Source organism: Diadema antillarum, unplaced genomic scaffold, assembly GCF_040938485.1.
Source record: "Diadema antillarum isolate AM-2024a unplaced genomic scaffold, OU_Dant_1.0 seq00000082_RagTag, whole genome shotgun sequence".
Classification (NCBI taxonomy): domain Eukaryota; kingdom Metazoa; phylum Echinodermata; class Echinoidea; order Diadematoida; family Diadematidae; genus Diadema; species Diadema antillarum.
In genome coordinates this window covers 2208259-2226552 of record NW_027271175.1, presented here as the reverse complement: position 1 = coordinate 2226552, position 18294 = coordinate 2208259, and the positions used below count along the sequence as shown (strand labels likewise).

Here is an 18294-nt window from a genome sequence, read left to right as displayed (position 1 = left end):
AAAAAAAAGCAATGTTTTCTCGTAAATATCCACAGTGAAAGAATATTCATGATCTTTACCATTCACCCAGTGTCCCAATATTTATGCTCTTTATACCTGGCTCTGCATACAAAATGTAGTTTCATACGGCCGCTGGTGACCTCACCCAACTCTGACCCCTACCGACTGTCGTCTGCAACACCGAACTCACACCGTTCTTAAGAGTTCTGTGCACCGTACCCACGGTCAGATGATTGGTCGCCAACGGGCGAGAGAGGGCTCATAACCAAAGATGGCGGCGTACATGGTGTGAAAGTTGCTCCCTGCTCTTGATGAAAGAAGTTCCATTTTGGTATCGTATATTTACCACCAGTGTTGTATTTTAGGATTTTACGTGTATTGCGGAGATCTCCTTCAGGTTTTCATTCTATTCCGTTGACCGTGACATGGCCGATGGGAGAAAATACGAACCGCATTGCTGGCAAGAAGTGACCATCGACTCTGGCCCATACGAAACCGTGCACAGATGGAAACGGATGCCCGAGTGTGACGAATTTGTTGGGGCGAGGTTCGTGTGTATTCGTCGCAATGATTCCATCATTCATAAGCGTTTGTTTGTTTGTTTGTTTTTCCGTGTGAGATAATTTTACAGTCACAAAAATCATATTTATATGCACACACAACAGTGCAACACGGCATAAACTAAAATCTATGTAGCTTGTACGGTAGACCTTTAAAATAGTAGATTGAATAAATAAACATTCCATAAAATTTCAGCGTGTTTACACAGGTCAGAGTCGCTGGATTGTCTGTATTTACACCCAGTACTGGATGACGCATGTAACATTTTACGACTCCTTGCGAGCACAAAACTTTATACATTTTAAAAGACTATAACGTTACCTGTTGGTCTAGGCCCAATATTGTTTAACTTTTGGTCATGGATTTACATGTGAGAAGTCACCACTTTTCAATTTTATAAAGATTATTAAAAATGCAGGCAAAGGGAAACTGACCAGAAATGAATGTAATTAGACTAGTCTATGGTAATTTACGGTGTTAGTGAAAAAGTGAGTAAAGAAAGTGGGATTCCGTTGTGTTGTTTAGACCGGTGTTTTATCGCCTGAGCTATAGAAAGCCCTCTAGTAGAGTTTCTACATTGTAAAGTTATCTTTGGGCTTCTGTATGGCTGACTTCATGGGTATGAATTGGGAAAAGTGAAATAATAGAGCGGCCTCAAAAGTTTCTGCTTGCCCAGTTTTAGCAAGCATTTTTCTTATTGTTCCAAAACACTTGTAGTCCAGGCTAGAAGGCACCCAACCTTGTTTTTTGATATATACAATGTTTTTTGATGGTTTCTTGTCAATTCGAGGGTGCTGATTCCAAATCCGATTGATGCCACTCGCGTAACCTTGAGCATTTTCGGCAAAATGCAAAAATCCAAAATGGCCGCCAGATATACTAATTCGGCCATGATAAACACAATAATGTGCATTATATGACTAATTATTCCACCAAACTTTGTACATTTCTGTTCCTAGAGTTACTCCATCTGCATTTGCAAGCGAATTTTCATTTTATATAGGTTCATTTAGCATTTAACGCTCATCTTTTTATTCAAAATGGCCGCCATTCCTATGCTTATGTACTACTGTATATGAATGGCAAAACATATGCATGGAAATATAGAACAAATTTACTGTATTTCCAGTCCCGTACCTACGCTATCATAAAGGGTTGCATGTGCAATATGTTGGGTGTCACTTACAATATATAGGGGGCCTACATATATGAGTATTTAATATTCATAAACCTTACGATGTTGAACACAATTTCTTATATATTTCATTTTGTCTCAACAAAAGTCTCAACAATATAAGTTCACTAAACGTCTCGCAAGGAATCAATATACCATCATATTCTACATGCAGGTTGAATATAAAAATGTAATACTAACACAATATATTAAGGAGCTTAGATACATGGTATTTATCAAATAATGTTGAATATGGAGGGGACGCTAGAAAGCAAAGCTTCTATGTAATATGCATTCCCCTAAAACCATATTAACAAAGTACAGAAAAATCCTATACAGTAAGTGCAGAGATACATGGTTGCAGACAAAAACACATCGGACATTAATGACACAACTAAAAACCCTTTACATTGTAGATTTTTTTTTTCCAGCAAGGAATTGGGAGGGGGGGGGGGGAGCAGCCCTGAGGCGAGTTCGAAATGGATCATAACCTCCATCACTTTGATATGATATAATGTAGAAGTGCCGCCTTGATATTATCGACCAAACCTGATTTTCTTCTTGAATTAAAACAACAACAAAAACTGTTGAAGGCATAAACGAAACTGTCCAAACGCAATACAGTACAAACTGTTCATTAAACATCAACCAAGGAGCAATGTTAGATAACTCTTTCAGTTCTCTCACAGTTCCCAGGTGTTGATGATATACACTTTGACATCATGATCTCATTCAGTCTTGTCTTAAAGCTAAAAACTGTCATTTTTATTGTCTTTAAAGAACCCTTTAATTGTATGTTTAGCAGCAGGCGACATCAGCCCCAAATTTGTTCAGGCTCATTTTCTCAGGCTAAAAATGCATATTAGTCCTGCAATTGTTTTAATTGCAACCACATCTGGTGATGTTCAGCACTTCCTCAGGGGTCAGAGGGCGATTATTTGCTATAGAAACAGGATGAAGACATGAAGACTTGCTTGATCACCACCCGTTGAAGCCCTATGGCTTTGTTGCCAGGCCAGAGACAGTGTTGTAGGTAACTTGGGTGGTATCAGAGATGACATCAGACGAGCATCTGCACCAACCTGTTTTGGGGTCAAAGCTTTCAAGTTACGGGAGGGAAATTTAGGCTTGTGGGATTTCAGGCGCATTGATGGCAGGTTGTTCAAGGGGGCATTTCATGAAGTGTTTTGTCAGATCTTTTCTTTTTGATAAACTGTAATAAGCCTTTAAACTCCTTGCATCTAATTGGCTGAGAGCAACTTTGTCAGACAAATTTGTCAGACAAAACGCTTCATGAAATGCCCCCCCCCCCATGCTATTGTGTTTAGAAGGTCACGGTATGCGTTGACGGCACTGGTGACACTTGCCATCCTTTCCTTCCAGTGTGAGGGAGAGTGATCGAGTGCCAGTGAAGGAGGGTGGACTTCCTTAGCCTATGCTTGGAAGGCTTGCCACAGAGGGCTACCTTGAACATAGCGTTGGCAAGATGGTTACTAAGATGGAAGGCATGGGTCTGATGATAATCTAATAAAGGTTGGGGCAAAGTCTCCAGAAGATGAAGTACTCCACTATTGTCTTGAGATGGATCAGTACTCGGCTCATGTCATCCAAGGACTTTCTATGAGACGTAAAGGCAAGATCATCTGCAAACTTCCTACGTGAAGTGAATGTAATGTCACCACATATATGTTAAAAAGGGCTCTAGTGGAGTTAGTTTACAGCCACCATTAAGGAGGCCATCATTCAGAGTCCTAACACTGCTGGTCTGGTTACCGAGAGCAATCCTGAATCTGCAAATGCTGAAGATTAAAGTAAAGCAGTGTGAAGTTGTTATAACACTGCTTTCAGAATGAGGCAGCACTGTACAGATCTCAGAGTCTCCTCCGACATCATAGGCCTATACTCAAACACATTCACTCCGAAAAAAACGGTGGTAAAATTCATCTACTACTTATAATTCATCTGGGTTAACATTAAAAACTTTGGGGCATTGTTTTCATTTCAGAGATTTGACAACAGGAAGTGAGGTGGTCCCTTTTTTTCCACTTTCCCCTGCCTCATGTTTTTCTCAGATGAGGGGACTGAAAAGTTTGTATAATATCGCTTTTAGATACGGTAATGTAGAACAGGACAGTTAATTGGAAATTTCATTTGTGTCATCATCTAGGATTCAACCTTAATTCAGTAAATCAGAGTGAATATTTTGATGTTGAACATCTCAAGGCAAGTAAGTATCAAATGTTCATAATTATCTAATAATTCCTGATAAACGATCTTGATGTTGGCGTCAATTTCAGTTTTGGTGGATTTTTCCAAATACCTACGGAAAATTTCAGATTGAGGTAGCAAATTTGGTTGTTTGCATCAAAAAATAAAACAGCTTTTGTTAGTAACAACCTTCTGATTTATAATCAGCACACAAATTGGTAAACAGTGTACCTGAGTGACAGAAAAAAAAATGTTTATTTCACACGCTTTGCCGTTCATATTGTGCAGGGGTATATGAGTGTCATCCATTTTGAAGTTTTGTATTAAGAAGAATAATAAGCCTAAAACAATAAACTTTCTGTTTGTTTGCTTGTTTGTTTGCTTGTTTTTTGCTAGTGGCACTCGTCAGATTTGCATTGCACATGCAAAACTTGATATAAGCGTAGGTATGTGACTGAAAATTCGTCTTCTATTGCTATGCATATTTTTTGCCATTCATATACATTTTGTAGTACATGAGTATAGCAGTGGCGGCCATTTTGAATTGAAAATAAGCTTTAAATACTAAATGTACCTCTTCAAATGAAAATTTTCTTGCATGTGCAAGTAGAATTACTCAAGGAACAAAAATTGAAAAAAAAAATTGGTGGAATAATTTGTCATAAACTTGACATAACTGGGATTATCATGGCCAAATTAGCATATCTGGCGGCCATTTTGGATTTTTGCGTTTTGCCGAAAATGCTCAAGGTTACGCGAGTGGCATCAATCGGATTTGGAATCAGCACCCTCGAATTGACAAGAAACCATCAAAAAACATTGTATATATCAAAAAACAAGGTTGGGTGCACTTTCTATGGAGCCTAGCCTGGACTATTGCCTGACTTTAATTATTCAGAAAGTTCTTTGAGAAAGTATGTGTTGTATCTATGTAGCACCTTGCTGTTCTACTTCTAGCAATCCCCATGATTTCTAAAGTAAAATTGCATACAGGGGCTGTGGGTTGATAGGGGTCACTGCCTAGCACCTCTGGGGATTTTTTTGTTCCCCATTTTCTCCCATCTTTTTTTACCCCCCCCCCCCAAAAAAAAACAACAACAACAACAACAACAACAAACAAACAAACAAACAAAAACCAAACAAACAGTAAACAAACAAACAAACAAACAAATCAAAACAAAACAAAAAGAAGAGAGAAAATGGAGCAGGGATGCACAAACCCACCCCCCCCCCCCTTATGTGACACGCTCTGCTGGTTCTGTATAGTGTATAATGATACCAGTCCCACATCATAAAGAATCTGACACAGTAAAATATATGATTGATGAAATCCATTCCCTCTGTGGCTGATAAGTATTTGGGCAGTATCATCATTATACCCCCGCCAAACGAAGTTTGAAGGGGGTATATAGGAATCAGCGGACGGTCGGGCGGTCGGTCCGTTGCAAATCTTGCGTCGCGAACTACTTCCTCAGTTTTCAACCGATTCCCATAAAACTTGGCACAGATGTGTGCCTTGGGTTGTAGATGTGCAAGACGTATTTTTTGACAGTACCCAAAAGTACGTTGCCATGGTAACGGCATATTATGGGCAAAAATGGGTACAAATCTTGCGTCGCGAACTCCTCCCACAGTTTTTGATCAATTTTTATGAAATTAGGTACAGATGTTCATCTGAATATGTTAATGTGCAAGACACATATTTCCGCAGTGGCAAAAAGTGTGTTGCCATGGTAACGGCATGTTATTGGTAAAATATAGGGCAAAATGCTTCATGGCAAAACTGCTTCATCAGTGTTCTTCCAATTCTCATGGAATTCATATTGAATGTTTGTCTTAGGATATAGGTCAGCATGACACATTTCTTGACAGTGACAAAAAGTATGTTGCCATGGTAACAGCTCACATGTTATGAGCCAAAATGATGGAAAATTTTGTGTTGCAAACTACTTCCTCAGTTTTTGCCCAATTTCCATGAAACTTGGTACAGATGTGTGCCTTTGGTTGTAGATGTGCAAGACGCATTTTTCGACAGTACCCGAAAGTACGTTGCCATGGTAACGGCATATTAATGGCAGAAGATCAAGGAAAGATCTTGCGGATTTAACTACTTCCTCAGTTTTTTGACCAAAGCTTATGAAATGTTGTTTGACCAAAGCTTATGAAATGTTGTTTGGCGGGGGTATAACCAGTCGCTGTAGCGACATTTCTAGTTTTATCTGCTCAACCATGATAATGTATAATTTTGCATTCTTTCAATTGAATCAAATTTTAGGAGAAGCAAACACACTGTGGTTGCATACAAGGATGCCATCTATGTTTTTGGAGGTGACAATGGGTAAGTTATTCACTTTCCTGGTAAAAATCATTCCTGTACAAACTTCGTGAGAGAGTAAAGTCCACCATCTCCGGACAACTTGTGCCATCGAAAAGTGAAAAATATTATATCATTGGCATGATTATTATGACAGTGATACGTTTGAATAACATGATAATTCTGTAAATTTCTGAACAAGAAAACAAACAGAGAGTCACTCAGTGATGTGATTGGAATAGTCTTAATGAATGTGTGTAAATGTACTTTTGATATCATGACACTTCAAGAATACTTTAGAATGTTGTGAAAGAATGCCAATTTACACTATTGTGACCCTTTTTTTATAATTTTTATTTTTATCTTTATTATCATTATTATTATTATTATTATTGTTTTAATTATTATTATTATTAATATTATTATTATTGTTGTTTATTATTATTATTATTATTATTATTATTATTATTATTAATATTATTATTATTGTTTATTATTATTATTATTATTATTATTATTATTATTATTATTATTATTATTATTATTATCATTATTATTATTATTATTATTATTATTATTTTACCTTTTTGCAGGAGGAAGAACATGCTAAATGATGTGCTGAGATTTGATGTCAATGACAGTTCCTGGGGAAGGTGAGTTTTTGTTTGTTTGGGTTTTTTTTTTTCTTCATTCATACGTCCATCAGTTTCATGTGGAGGATAGCAACAGAGATAATAAGACTACAGACCATCATTCATGAGGCCCCTTGTTCAAATCCCCTGGTATAGGAGTGATTTGTGCCAATGGGCAAGGTGCATTTTGTGTATCCTTGTTGCCTCATCTTTCCAAAGGGGATGTAAAACTGTGGAGTGATGGTTGCATGCATGCAAACATTCATTGCTTTCATTTGTGGCCAATTAAAACAGATCACAATGCATATGTTGCAAGTACAAAGGCACTGAGGCATATGCTATACTTGTAAAAACTTGCTTTAGATAGAATCACGGACAAAATCACCAAAATATCAAATCCATTTACATTCAAGCAGTTACTGACTTTGCGAAATTTCAGTGTGTTTGATTTAAAAAAAAAAATTGTCAGGTGCAATGCTGCATTTGCTAGAAACATTTGGATGAGAATTTTAGTTTGAGAGAGCACCTGCATGCCTTCATTGATCAGATTATGTGAGCTCTTCGAATAGAGTGGTTTGCTTTTGCCATAACTTTGATAATGCTATTGACCTTTTATTAACTTCTAGCATTTGGATTTATCTATATATCTACCATCAATCTACCGCTAAGAAAAGAAAAAAAAAAGAAACAGAAAGGATATTCAGAAGCCTCTTTTTAAAGTGTTATTTGAAGCCCAATTATGAGGCATACTATTCTATCTTTAGCTCCTGAATAGATTGTGGTACAAAGTGTAGGTATACAATTTATCTTCGTAACTAGCATGTATGTGATTCTGGGAATGAACACACTGAAAGAAAATGATGCATATATCCTTGTGAATTGAATGTCCTAATTCGAATGGATCTCTGTGTGAGCTCTCATGCTCTGTCAAGATATTGTACCGGTACTGAGCTTTATTCAAATTGATTGTCATTTTGAATATTTTAGTATTGTGAGGCTCCCCTTCCCTCTGTTGACAGAATTACACCAGTTGTCAACATGTGCTGTATTCTGTACAAAGCCTATAATTACATGGGTATTACACGTGTGCAGAGTTGATAACTCATTGTCTGTAATTTTTGTGTTACACAGAGCATTCACCACTGGGAGCCCACCAGCCCCAAGATACCATCATTCTGCAGTCGTCCACAATGGCAGCATGTACATCTTTGGTAAATAGCATCTTCTTTACCCATTGATAGATGTACATGTTAAAAAACAAAAGAAAACAAATACAAGAGCACATTATTTTTATGCAATTACATCACTACTTTCATATGCAACGATCATCCCCTGTTTTGTCCATTCTAAAGGACCACCATCACTTTCTCCAAAAGACTGAAGCATTACCCATTACTCATTTCCTCATTACTACAGACATTCTCGCCATCGTCAAATCATTATCATTGTTATCAGCAGAATCAATAACCTCAACTGATGGAAAGATGAGACAATCTTGATTGATATTAAAGGTTGGGAAATAGAGCACTGCCAATAGATAGATCTTGCAGATCGACGATGTCGATCATCTTTGTCCTCATTACTGTCATGAATAAATTTTTTTTTCTCCATATATCCTGTTTGCCGCAGAGTTTCCCTTGGCAAAAGATAATGATTGTTCGTAAACATCATGAGGTTTTTGACAAAAGGGAAAAAAACCTTGCAAGATTAATGAGTCTATGAGTCATAATGAAACTTCAATAAATTCAATTTGATAGTCTGTTCAGGGGCACAGCAATCTATAAAAACAAAGCCGGATAGACAGGCCAAATAAACATCATACTATAAAATGTGTATTTCCATAGTATTTGCAGGAATGTGTGTAATGTTCATGATCATTAATGTCCTCAATTTCCTATAGCTGTCTGTTGGAATGGGTAGCAGACAAACTTTTTAGCTTGTGTCACTACAGTAGGTACAAATGTAGTGCATTTATGCAAATGCTTGCACATAATTATGTTTTACATGGATATGAAGTGGTGTGTGTTTTTTAAATCCACAGGCAATATTTTGTATATTGTTTACCAAAAACTAACTTGGAAGAATATTGCCTCCTACACCAGTAGTGCATTGTACAATAAATGTTGCATCAGTCACAATGATGTAGATGATATTCTACAGTCAGTAGTGGTTGTGAGCAGCTGTGCAGTGTATGTGGCATCAGTCACAATGATGTCAATGATATTGTACAGACAGTGGTGATTGTGAACAGCTGGTGCTGAGAGAGTTAACAATTATTAATGCTACAGGATGTAGCGCTGTCACAATTAGAGCCTGAAAATAGCTCGCAGTCTCCCAGGAACAGCGAGATTGGATGTCTTTTTCTCGGGAGTTTTGAGTCAGATGTGGTCTGCATTTTCCTCCAGGCACACGGAGAAATTCTGTCGCAGGATGTAATTAACCCAGTGAATTAGCATGTCACCTGTGCTCTTCCGTTTCCTACATATCCTGTTACAGTTAAACTTAGAGTGAAATTCAAGCCCTTCGCTGAGTCCCCCCACCCACCTTGGATGGGATATGGTTGACATGTGCGTAATTAAAAATCATGCTTCGTCCCAATGAAGATTTATGATAATTTCAAGACCTAGGAAGAAGAAGGGCCAGTAAATGAACATTTAGTACACATCAATGTGAAGACACAGAGAGACTTCATCTGTGTTGTGTACAACTTGAACCTGCCATCAACTAATTCTGCAGTATTTTGAAGAATGCAAAACTCTCTGTATGCTTAGTTTTAGGTTTGTTGTTTTGTCTTGCTCTTGCCTATTGCTTCTTCATTGCAACATCAATAACAGAATGAAAAAAAAAATAGTGAAGGCTAACTCACAGTGTATGTGTAAATAATTTAGGTATTGAGGTCTAACTGTTGAGCTTCATCTAGTGAGAAATGATTTTTTCTAGAAGGTTGTCATTTGATGGCCCGATCTGCCACTTAAGATTTAAAATGGATGGCTGATTTTTTCCATATTTTGGGCCACTACATTTCTTTTTTTATGCCACCAAAATTTCAGATTTCAAGATTTTGTGGGCCACCAGAGAAAAAGTCAGTGTCGAGCCCTGTCATCTATACTGATCAGTCAAGATAGCGAGCCTGCGGATGCGCTGGTCAGCGACTAAAGTGCTGTATGAGTAAAGTGATGGAAAGACCAGTGGGGCGGAGTGTAGGCGTCTGTTCCATTAAGATGTCGTTCAGAGAGAAGAGACAGATCTCCAAACTAAGTCTTGATTTGCAGCTCATTGCTAAATCCACCGTTTCCCCCACCAGATTATGTTTAAAACTGGCATGATATTACGGAAATATCTTACCCCAAATTCAATTTCCCCCCATGGAGACCCTCTCTTCATCCCTCTAGAAAGCCTGAATTAGGAAATATTGCCGATGGATGAGCAGGGACTGGTAATTAGAGATGATGCGTGCATTATTCAAGTAGGCAGTGGATTTCAATTTTTGTTATTTTTTTTTTCAAGAAGAGGGTCAAAAGTTCACTATACAGGTTACAGTCATAATGTTGCTGAGCATGCAACTTAACCCTTTCAGTTCTCTGTTCATGTGCATACAATTGTATCATGTTTGAGATGTCATGGTACTTTGATGACAACACCTGCATTTGTATTTGATTATAATTTGATTTGAAATAATGTGCTGGCATTTAGATTTACATATAGAGTAGTACTGAATTGATGATGTCAGTCATGTCACTGTCTTTTGTTGTAGCTTGGATTGGAACCAGGTACGAGCATTGACTGAGCATAAACACTCAGGCCCGGTGAGGTTGTTTACATGTATATCTGGTTTCAGTGACAATGAATGGTGATGACTGTACACTTTTGTACTCTAGAGCTCTGCTGCCAATTGCTGGGACTTTGTTTCAATATATATTTTGTGAATCTATTGTGGTCAAGTACTGTATCACCAAAGTGATTGTGTTGGGAATTTCTTTCATTCCAAAATATCAGGCAAATCATTAGTGGAGTGCCTTGAATGACGCGACATTTTCGAGATGGTAAACGGGGGATAACATTGAAACCAAAAGACAAACCAAACAACTTCCTTGACTGCTCCTGTGAGGCTTGCTGGAAAGTGGAGAGGGATAAAGGGGAGGGGAGGGGGAAGGTGGGGGGGGGGGGAGGCACATTTGTCCATAATGTGCTGTAGTTGAGAGGATGCATAATTTGTGGCACTTAGTGATCAGAAGCACTGAAGCAACGGAAAGGAGCATTGATTTCAACAGCTCTCGGATGCCTGATATTCTGCTGGCTGTAATGATGATTATGATGATGATTATAATCATAATAATGATAGTGGTGGTGAGAATGGCTCAATGACATTGGTCATGATGGCAATGATGATAGTACATATGATAGTAGTGAAAATCCTTTCTGTCATGAAAGTGTCGCTATGCCCACATGAGGATTGGTTTCGTATTTAAGAGCAGGATGGGGGATGATGAGGCAGAAATTCACAAGAGCCATCCCCAGATGATGATGACATGATGTTGTGAAGTTAGCCTTGCATCAAGCAAAATAGAATGCATCTATCATCAAAATCCAGTGGCAGCAGTTATTCTTATGTGGTGATAGTCATTGCAAACAAGCTTCATGCAAGACTATTTGACAAAAGAAGCATGCCAAGAGCATACTCTTGACTGACCCATGGCAACCTTCAGCACATCTGTAGTTGTGTATCATGTCATAATCACAACGGAGATTATCGATTAATTCATGCATTATGTGTGTAGTCCTTGTTGTGAGGAATGGTTAAAGGGGACTTTTAGAATGTAATTATGAGAATTGAGTGAATGTAGCAATGTAAAGTAGAGTGCATGAATGATGCTGACCCCTCATGGTTCGCCCCAGGTGAGAAGCAATAGTCAGCAAACGGTATCAACCAGGCACATTGCGCCATACACTTGAATGAATGAGTAGAGCACATTAGTGAAGTTTGAGTTTTGCTGTTAAGCAGCTGCGATGCTGCCATTGCTGGATATGACTACAACAGTTCATGATGTAGCGTATGCCTATAATGCCCATGATTAAATGACTTGATAATATGGGCATATATGGAGATGAAACTATTGCTTGTTATGCAATATCTACCAGAACAGAAAGTTTCTTCAATTAAATTGCTCAAGCATTTTTTCTCTCTTCTTATGCAATTGATTGCTTGGTGAAAGAATTGGCACAAAGATTTGAAGAATCATGGCTGCCTCTATGTAGTGCCAGTGAGGCAGGTTGGGATTGATAGCTTCTTTGGCTAAACAGAAAGTGTCTTGGACCAAGGCTAGTTTAAAGCTTGACAGGTGAAAGGTGTTATTGCAAGGAAGGAGGCAAGGAAGTTCAGGTGTGACAGCTGGTTTAAGGCAGTCTGTGAAGTGAGACACGATGGCAACTTTTTCAACCCCTGAATCTCTGCAGAGGAGAGAACAACCAGGGTAATCTCATTCCGCATACTTCACACAAGTTTGGGACAGGTGTTTGTTTGTTTGTTTCTGTTGCCACTCAACATAATCTTTGACGCTGACATCAGAAGATGAGGAGTAAGCTGGTAGACACGTGCATTTTCTTCCAAATAATAAAGCCAGTAATAAGCTGGAGTATTTCTTCATCAAGGTGCTACACTTGTACATACATGTTGTGTAAGCACTTGCCCAATTGCCCGGAGCAAATGAAATCAAAGTGGGGCAAGTGTTTTGGAACAATGAGAAAAAATGCTTGCCTGAATTGGGCAAGCAAAAAGTTTTGAAGCCACCTTCACAGTTGTTCCCTCCTACAAACCCACGAAGGCGACCATACAGAGACCCAAAGATGATGACTGTTAATAGTGATAGCAACTTTCTAATACTAACATGAAGAAGCCCTAATGCATTGCAAAAGGAACAATCAATTGAACCAAGTTTGTTACTCCAACAAGTGAATCAATGTGTGGTGAATTCAAATGGTTGCATTTTATTTAGCCCTTGCCGTGACAAGTATTTTCCTATATCATTTTCTTATATTTTTGGACTTTCTTTTCAGGGAAGTAAACTTCATGTTCAGGGAAGTGGCTAAAAAAAAAAGTTATGTAGTACCCTGTTAATACTAGAAAGCTGATTCCCTTTGGTGAATCTCTCTGTATGTTAAGGTCATTATTGTGACCTGATTTTAGTGGAAACTTCCTAAATGAAGTGAAAATACCCCCTCCCATTTTGGTAGGTAATGCCGGGTAATATATAATTTCTTAGTTGTATACATTCTATGCAAGTGGTGAGTTTTGGCACTGATATTATCTAATCAAAACTTCGCACCATTATTGTAAGCCTATACCTGTTGGTATAACATTCCCCCTAATACAGGAAGTACAGAGTGTATGCAGGTAGCTCAAAATATATGATGGAGAATTTATGCCAGTGGCTAATGTGTGAGGAAGATAAAGACAAGCAATGCAATACCAAGGTGTGTAGAACTTCCAAAACTTTCAAATGCAACATCTGTAACTGTCAAAGCTAGTGCCTTGTGCTGTAGGACCTATATTCTAGTTGGAATGTCATGCAAATTTGAGAGTGCATACCCCATCCCCTTCCTTAATTGCAGAATCTCTGCAGCGGATCCATCTGTCCACGGCCTAAGCAGCAGCAGCAAATTGTCGTTACTCTGTGCCAGGAGGCAGATCACATTGTAGGTCTTCCGTAGCGTACACACACGCGATGATTTCTGGTCCAGTTACTACGAGGACCCCTCCTCTGCCAATTTCTTTCTCGTTTCCTCCCCTTTTCTCTTTCATTTTTTTATCCTTTGCACATTTACTGCCCCAATTATTGATCTCTAAACCCAGCACCGTGATTTTGAGTCATCTCTCCCAACTCTCCCACATTTCTAGTCCCGTTCCAGGTTCAATTTACGTGCATATCAGAGTAGATTTCCTGACATTTACAAAGTCTCATGGGAGCCCTTTGGACCTCCTTAAAGAAGATTGTTCATCAGTGTCTTTCAAATTCGAGATTTCTGCTTGTACATTTATTTATTTTTTATCAGACTTGAAAGTAGACTATCTGATGTGCTTGTCCTGAAATCTGTTGTTCCATTAATTTTTACTAACCATTTACCAATGATAGTACACGTATGGCCATCTTTGTTTGTGAATGTGCGTTGCTGAGAATCAACATCCTGTCTTGAAAATAATGAAAGGAATATTGGTATACAATTTCTAATTACACATCAGAACTTTTAGCATTGTTCGTATCTTACCCACATATGGGCATATTGCACTATATCTGTATGCATTCTCTGTATGATGACATAAATGGTATCCCGGGGTACCAAATAAAAATCAGCCATTTTGTTTCATTATTATTTTTTTTTAAAGGTTATACCCTGGGTTGCCAAAAAGTGGAATTTATCTTGGTGCCGGAGTAGGCGCACGCTAGGCACTGCACTGCACTGGCACTGCACTGCACTGGCACTGCACTGCACTGCACACTGCACTGCACACTGCACTGCACTGCACTGCACTGCACGCTGTTGCTAGCACAGCGTGCCATGCATGCGTAGTATAACATGCAGTGGCATGGGAATGACTACATTTGTATACGTATATGCACACACAGTGCATGCATTTCTCTGCGGCTTTCCTTGAGTGGACGCTACATAACATGGTACCCCGGGGTACTACAGTACCGGGGTAACGCATGATGCATCATATATCCGAGCTAAGTATTGTCATCCAATATGAGTATCAGACCATGTCAACTGAATATCAAGCTAGTGGGAAGAGAATGATAAAATGAACTAACAGCAAAACTTTCAAATGTAAAGTTCTCATTCCAAGTCCCTTTTCATTTCATAAGGTTGTTTATCCAAAAGCATTCAAAAAGGGGGAAAAAAGTCTGGTGAGAACATCTTTAAAATTAAATACAATGTACAGCTTTACTTATGTACTGTATGAAGACATTGCATTGAACTACAGTACAAATGGATACAGCAGGACGTTGTTACAATAAACAAGAATATAAAAACTGTGACATTTACCTTGTTTTATTGGGTTTCTCACTATGTCAGGGTACAAAATCAAAGAAATAAAGAGCTGAGACCTGCAAGGTCATCTTTTTACAAGACCGTTTTGTTATATCTGACCTCTTCATAATGAGGTCAATTACTTTATTAAACTAGGAAAGAGACAGTAAGAAAAGATCCAGGGTATCACTTCACTAGATATTGAAGGGCATTAAATGTAATATGTGAGTAATGCTTGATAAATAACCTATGTGATACTTTTACCAAGCCTTGAGATACAGTTTACACCCATGAATGAATCAACCTAAAAACACCTTAATGCCTGTTGAAGAGGAAGTCTAAGAACAATCTCTGTATTCATTTATCAGTGAATGCAATAAAGTATGATGCATTTTTGTGGTATATTCACTTCAAAGTTAATATAGTTGGCAGTCTAATTGAAAATAGGTTTATCATTCATCTATAGATCTAATTGAAGGTGTCCTGCATTTGGCTGTTAAAGCTTGACTTGAATATTCATACAAGTAGTTTGGTAATCTATCATTATTGCAACTTTGCTAGAAAAGAACAAAACCTAGCTTACTATTGATTTTCTTATGTATGCATCAAACATCCATTCTTTTTCACTAAATGTATACCTTTGTCTTTTGATAACCTGCTTGAAAATATATTGAAGTTACGGTTTTGTGATGTGGTATTCTTATTTACTCTTTCTTCAAATCAACGTCATGCCAAACAATGAAAGTAAGAGTGCCCCAGAGACCGGGGCACTGCTCTATCGAGGAAACTGGTATTTCTTCCTGGATCCTCCATACCCTCTGCCCACATCCTTCTCCGTGGCATGGGAGAGGATGTGGTTACCATGGTAATGTGTTCCCTATCCTCCACTCCAGGAATGCTCTAGCTTCAGTCTGAAATTCATGCCGATTATGACCCTCAGGTGTGTCTGAGTTCAGGCTTGAAATGACAGGATCTCACACTGAATCCTCCTCCAAGAAACTAAACAAAACGAAAAATCTCCCAGTTTATCACGTTGCTTTGTCTGTTTGTTGGTTTTTCATTGATTTTATTTTTCTTGGTTTCCAGCTATGGTAGTTCTTGAACAATGGCCAACAATGAGGTTGGTAGTTTTATACCAAGGCTTACACATGTAGATTTAGATAGATTTGGCATATGTGTTCACAGATACATACTGTACAATGAAAGAAACCATAGATACCGTATACATGTAGATATGCATAGCAGCAAGAACTCAGAGGCTACATTGTATTCCAAGATTCCGTTACTCTCAAGTGGAAAAATAAAACAAAACAAAACAAAAAAACTTCTGACAATGCATTGATGCAGAATGAAAAGAGTAGCATTTGGTATTCTTATATCAAGAATGGTACAGTATTGCTCTTTAATGAATGTAATGTCCCTTTCCTTAAAAAAAAGGGGGGCAGTGTGTCCATGTAATAGTCACTGTCATTCAATGCCTGCAAGCCCACATTGTGCATTCTGTATTAATAAAGGTACTCTAATTATCAGGTTACTGAAATTCCATTTTTAAGGAAAGGGAAGTAACCTTAGGATTGGCAGGCAAGTCTGCAATTTAGCTGCTGACATAGCTGATAGTGTGCTGAAATATTGACTTTCAGAGTTACTCCAGAAATGGCTCACTCTAGATAAAGTTCAACCAAAGAGAAAGGCGTGCGGTAAATGAAAGTGATATGAATGCTGAGAGAGCTGATTATGCGCAGAATGAGAGCACCATGCCACTCTGATGCAGCTATGAAAGGAGATCTTGACATTGCGAGGGATACAGAGTGATTGATGGTCTAAGTCTCCACTAAATCTAATTATTGAACCATTTAATTGCTTAGCATTCAGAGCTTCCAGGTTCCTTTGTAGGCGTGGAGCTATTCTGTCTGGCAAAGTTTTGCTCCCTCTACCCCCCCCTCCCTTCTGTATGTATAATATGTGTATGCATGTGTTGTGTACAGATAATAGATTTCTCTAAGCATAACATTCAATTGTTGTACTTACCTGTGCCGGTTTCGACGGCGGTCTGCCATCTCTCTCAAATGATGGATAATCAGCAACTGATGTTTAGGCACAAATTAACAATCACCCAGGTGTGACATCCAGGTAACAGTGCCATCAAGCACCACTGGATGATAGTGCCATTGTAAATGTCACACACACAACACATCATAAATGTGCCGTGTGTGTGTGTACTACAATGTAGCAGGATATAGGATGAATGCGTCTGAGCTTTGCTCATCCTTGTGTGGGATCAAGAACGTTACTTTCAAAATGGATACAGTGTACGTAGGCCCTAAAAATGTTTAGCAAGACATGAATTCCTTCAAACTTCTTGCAAGAAATGACGGGAAGTTCTGCACATATGCTCAGTTTTCTTCCATCCTTGCAATTTATACATGTAATAATTTCATTATGGAGGATGAAACAATGAATTATGTTGAGTCCTTCCGTATCTCTTTCCTGCTTCCTGTTACACTTTTTATACCCCCGCCAAACGAAGTTTGAAGGGGGTATATAGGAATCAGCGGACGGTCGGGCGGTCGGGCAGTCGGGCGGTCGGGCGGTCGGGCGGTCGGTCCGTTGTAAATCTTGCGTCACGAACTACTTCCTCAGTTTTCAACCGATTCCCATAAAACTTGGCACAGATGTGTGCCTTGGGTTGTAGATGTGCAAGACGTATTTTTTGACAGTACCCAAAAGTACGTTGCCATGGTAACGGCATATTATGGGCAAAAATGGGTACAAATCTTGCGTCGCGAACTCCTCCCACAGTTTTTGATCAATTTTTATGAAATTAGGTACAGATGTTCATCTGAATATGTTAATGTGCAAGACACATATTTCCGCTGTGGCAAAAAGTGTGTTGCCATGGTAACGGCATGTTATTGGTAAAATATAGGGCAAAATGCTTCATGGCAAAACTGCTTCATCAGTGTTCTTCCAATTCTCATGGAATTCATATTGAATGTTTGTCTTAGGATATAGGTCAGCATGACACATTTCTTGACAGTGACAAAAAGTATGTTGCCATGGTAACAGCTCACATATTATGAGCCAAAATGATGGAAAATTTTGTGTTGCAAACTACTTCCTCAGTTTTTGCCCAATTTCCATGAAACTTGGTACAGATGTGTGCCTTTGGTTGTAGATGTGCAAGACGCATTTTTCGACAGTACCCGAAAGTACGTTGCCATGGTAACGGCATATAAATGGCAGAAGATCAAGGAAAGATCTTGCGGATTTAACTACTTCCTCAGTTTTTTGACCAAAGCTTATGAAATGTTGTTTTGACCAAAGCTTATGAAATGTTGTTTGGCGGGGGTATAACCAGTCGCTGTAGCGACATTTCT

General features: G+C 38.6%; 1 protein-coding gene across 1 annotated transcript in view; it reads left to right on the top strand.

Moving 5' to 3' along the window:
• Positions 1-283: 283 nt before the first annotated feature.
• The window catches only part of LOC139726259 (leucine-zipper-like transcriptional regulator 1), a 46381-nt gene continuing 28370 nt past the window's right edge, over positions 284-18294 (top strand). Inside the window, exons 1-4 of the mRNA XM_071637325.1 lie at positions 284-547; positions 6219-6281; positions 6851-6910; positions 8021-8100. Coding sequence (XP_071493426.1) covers positions 426-547; positions 6219-6281; positions 6851-6910; positions 8021-8100 — 325 coding nt within the window. The 5' untranslated portion in view covers positions 284-425. The remainder of the gene's footprint in view (positions 548-6218; positions 6282-6850; positions 6911-8020; positions 8101-18294) is intronic.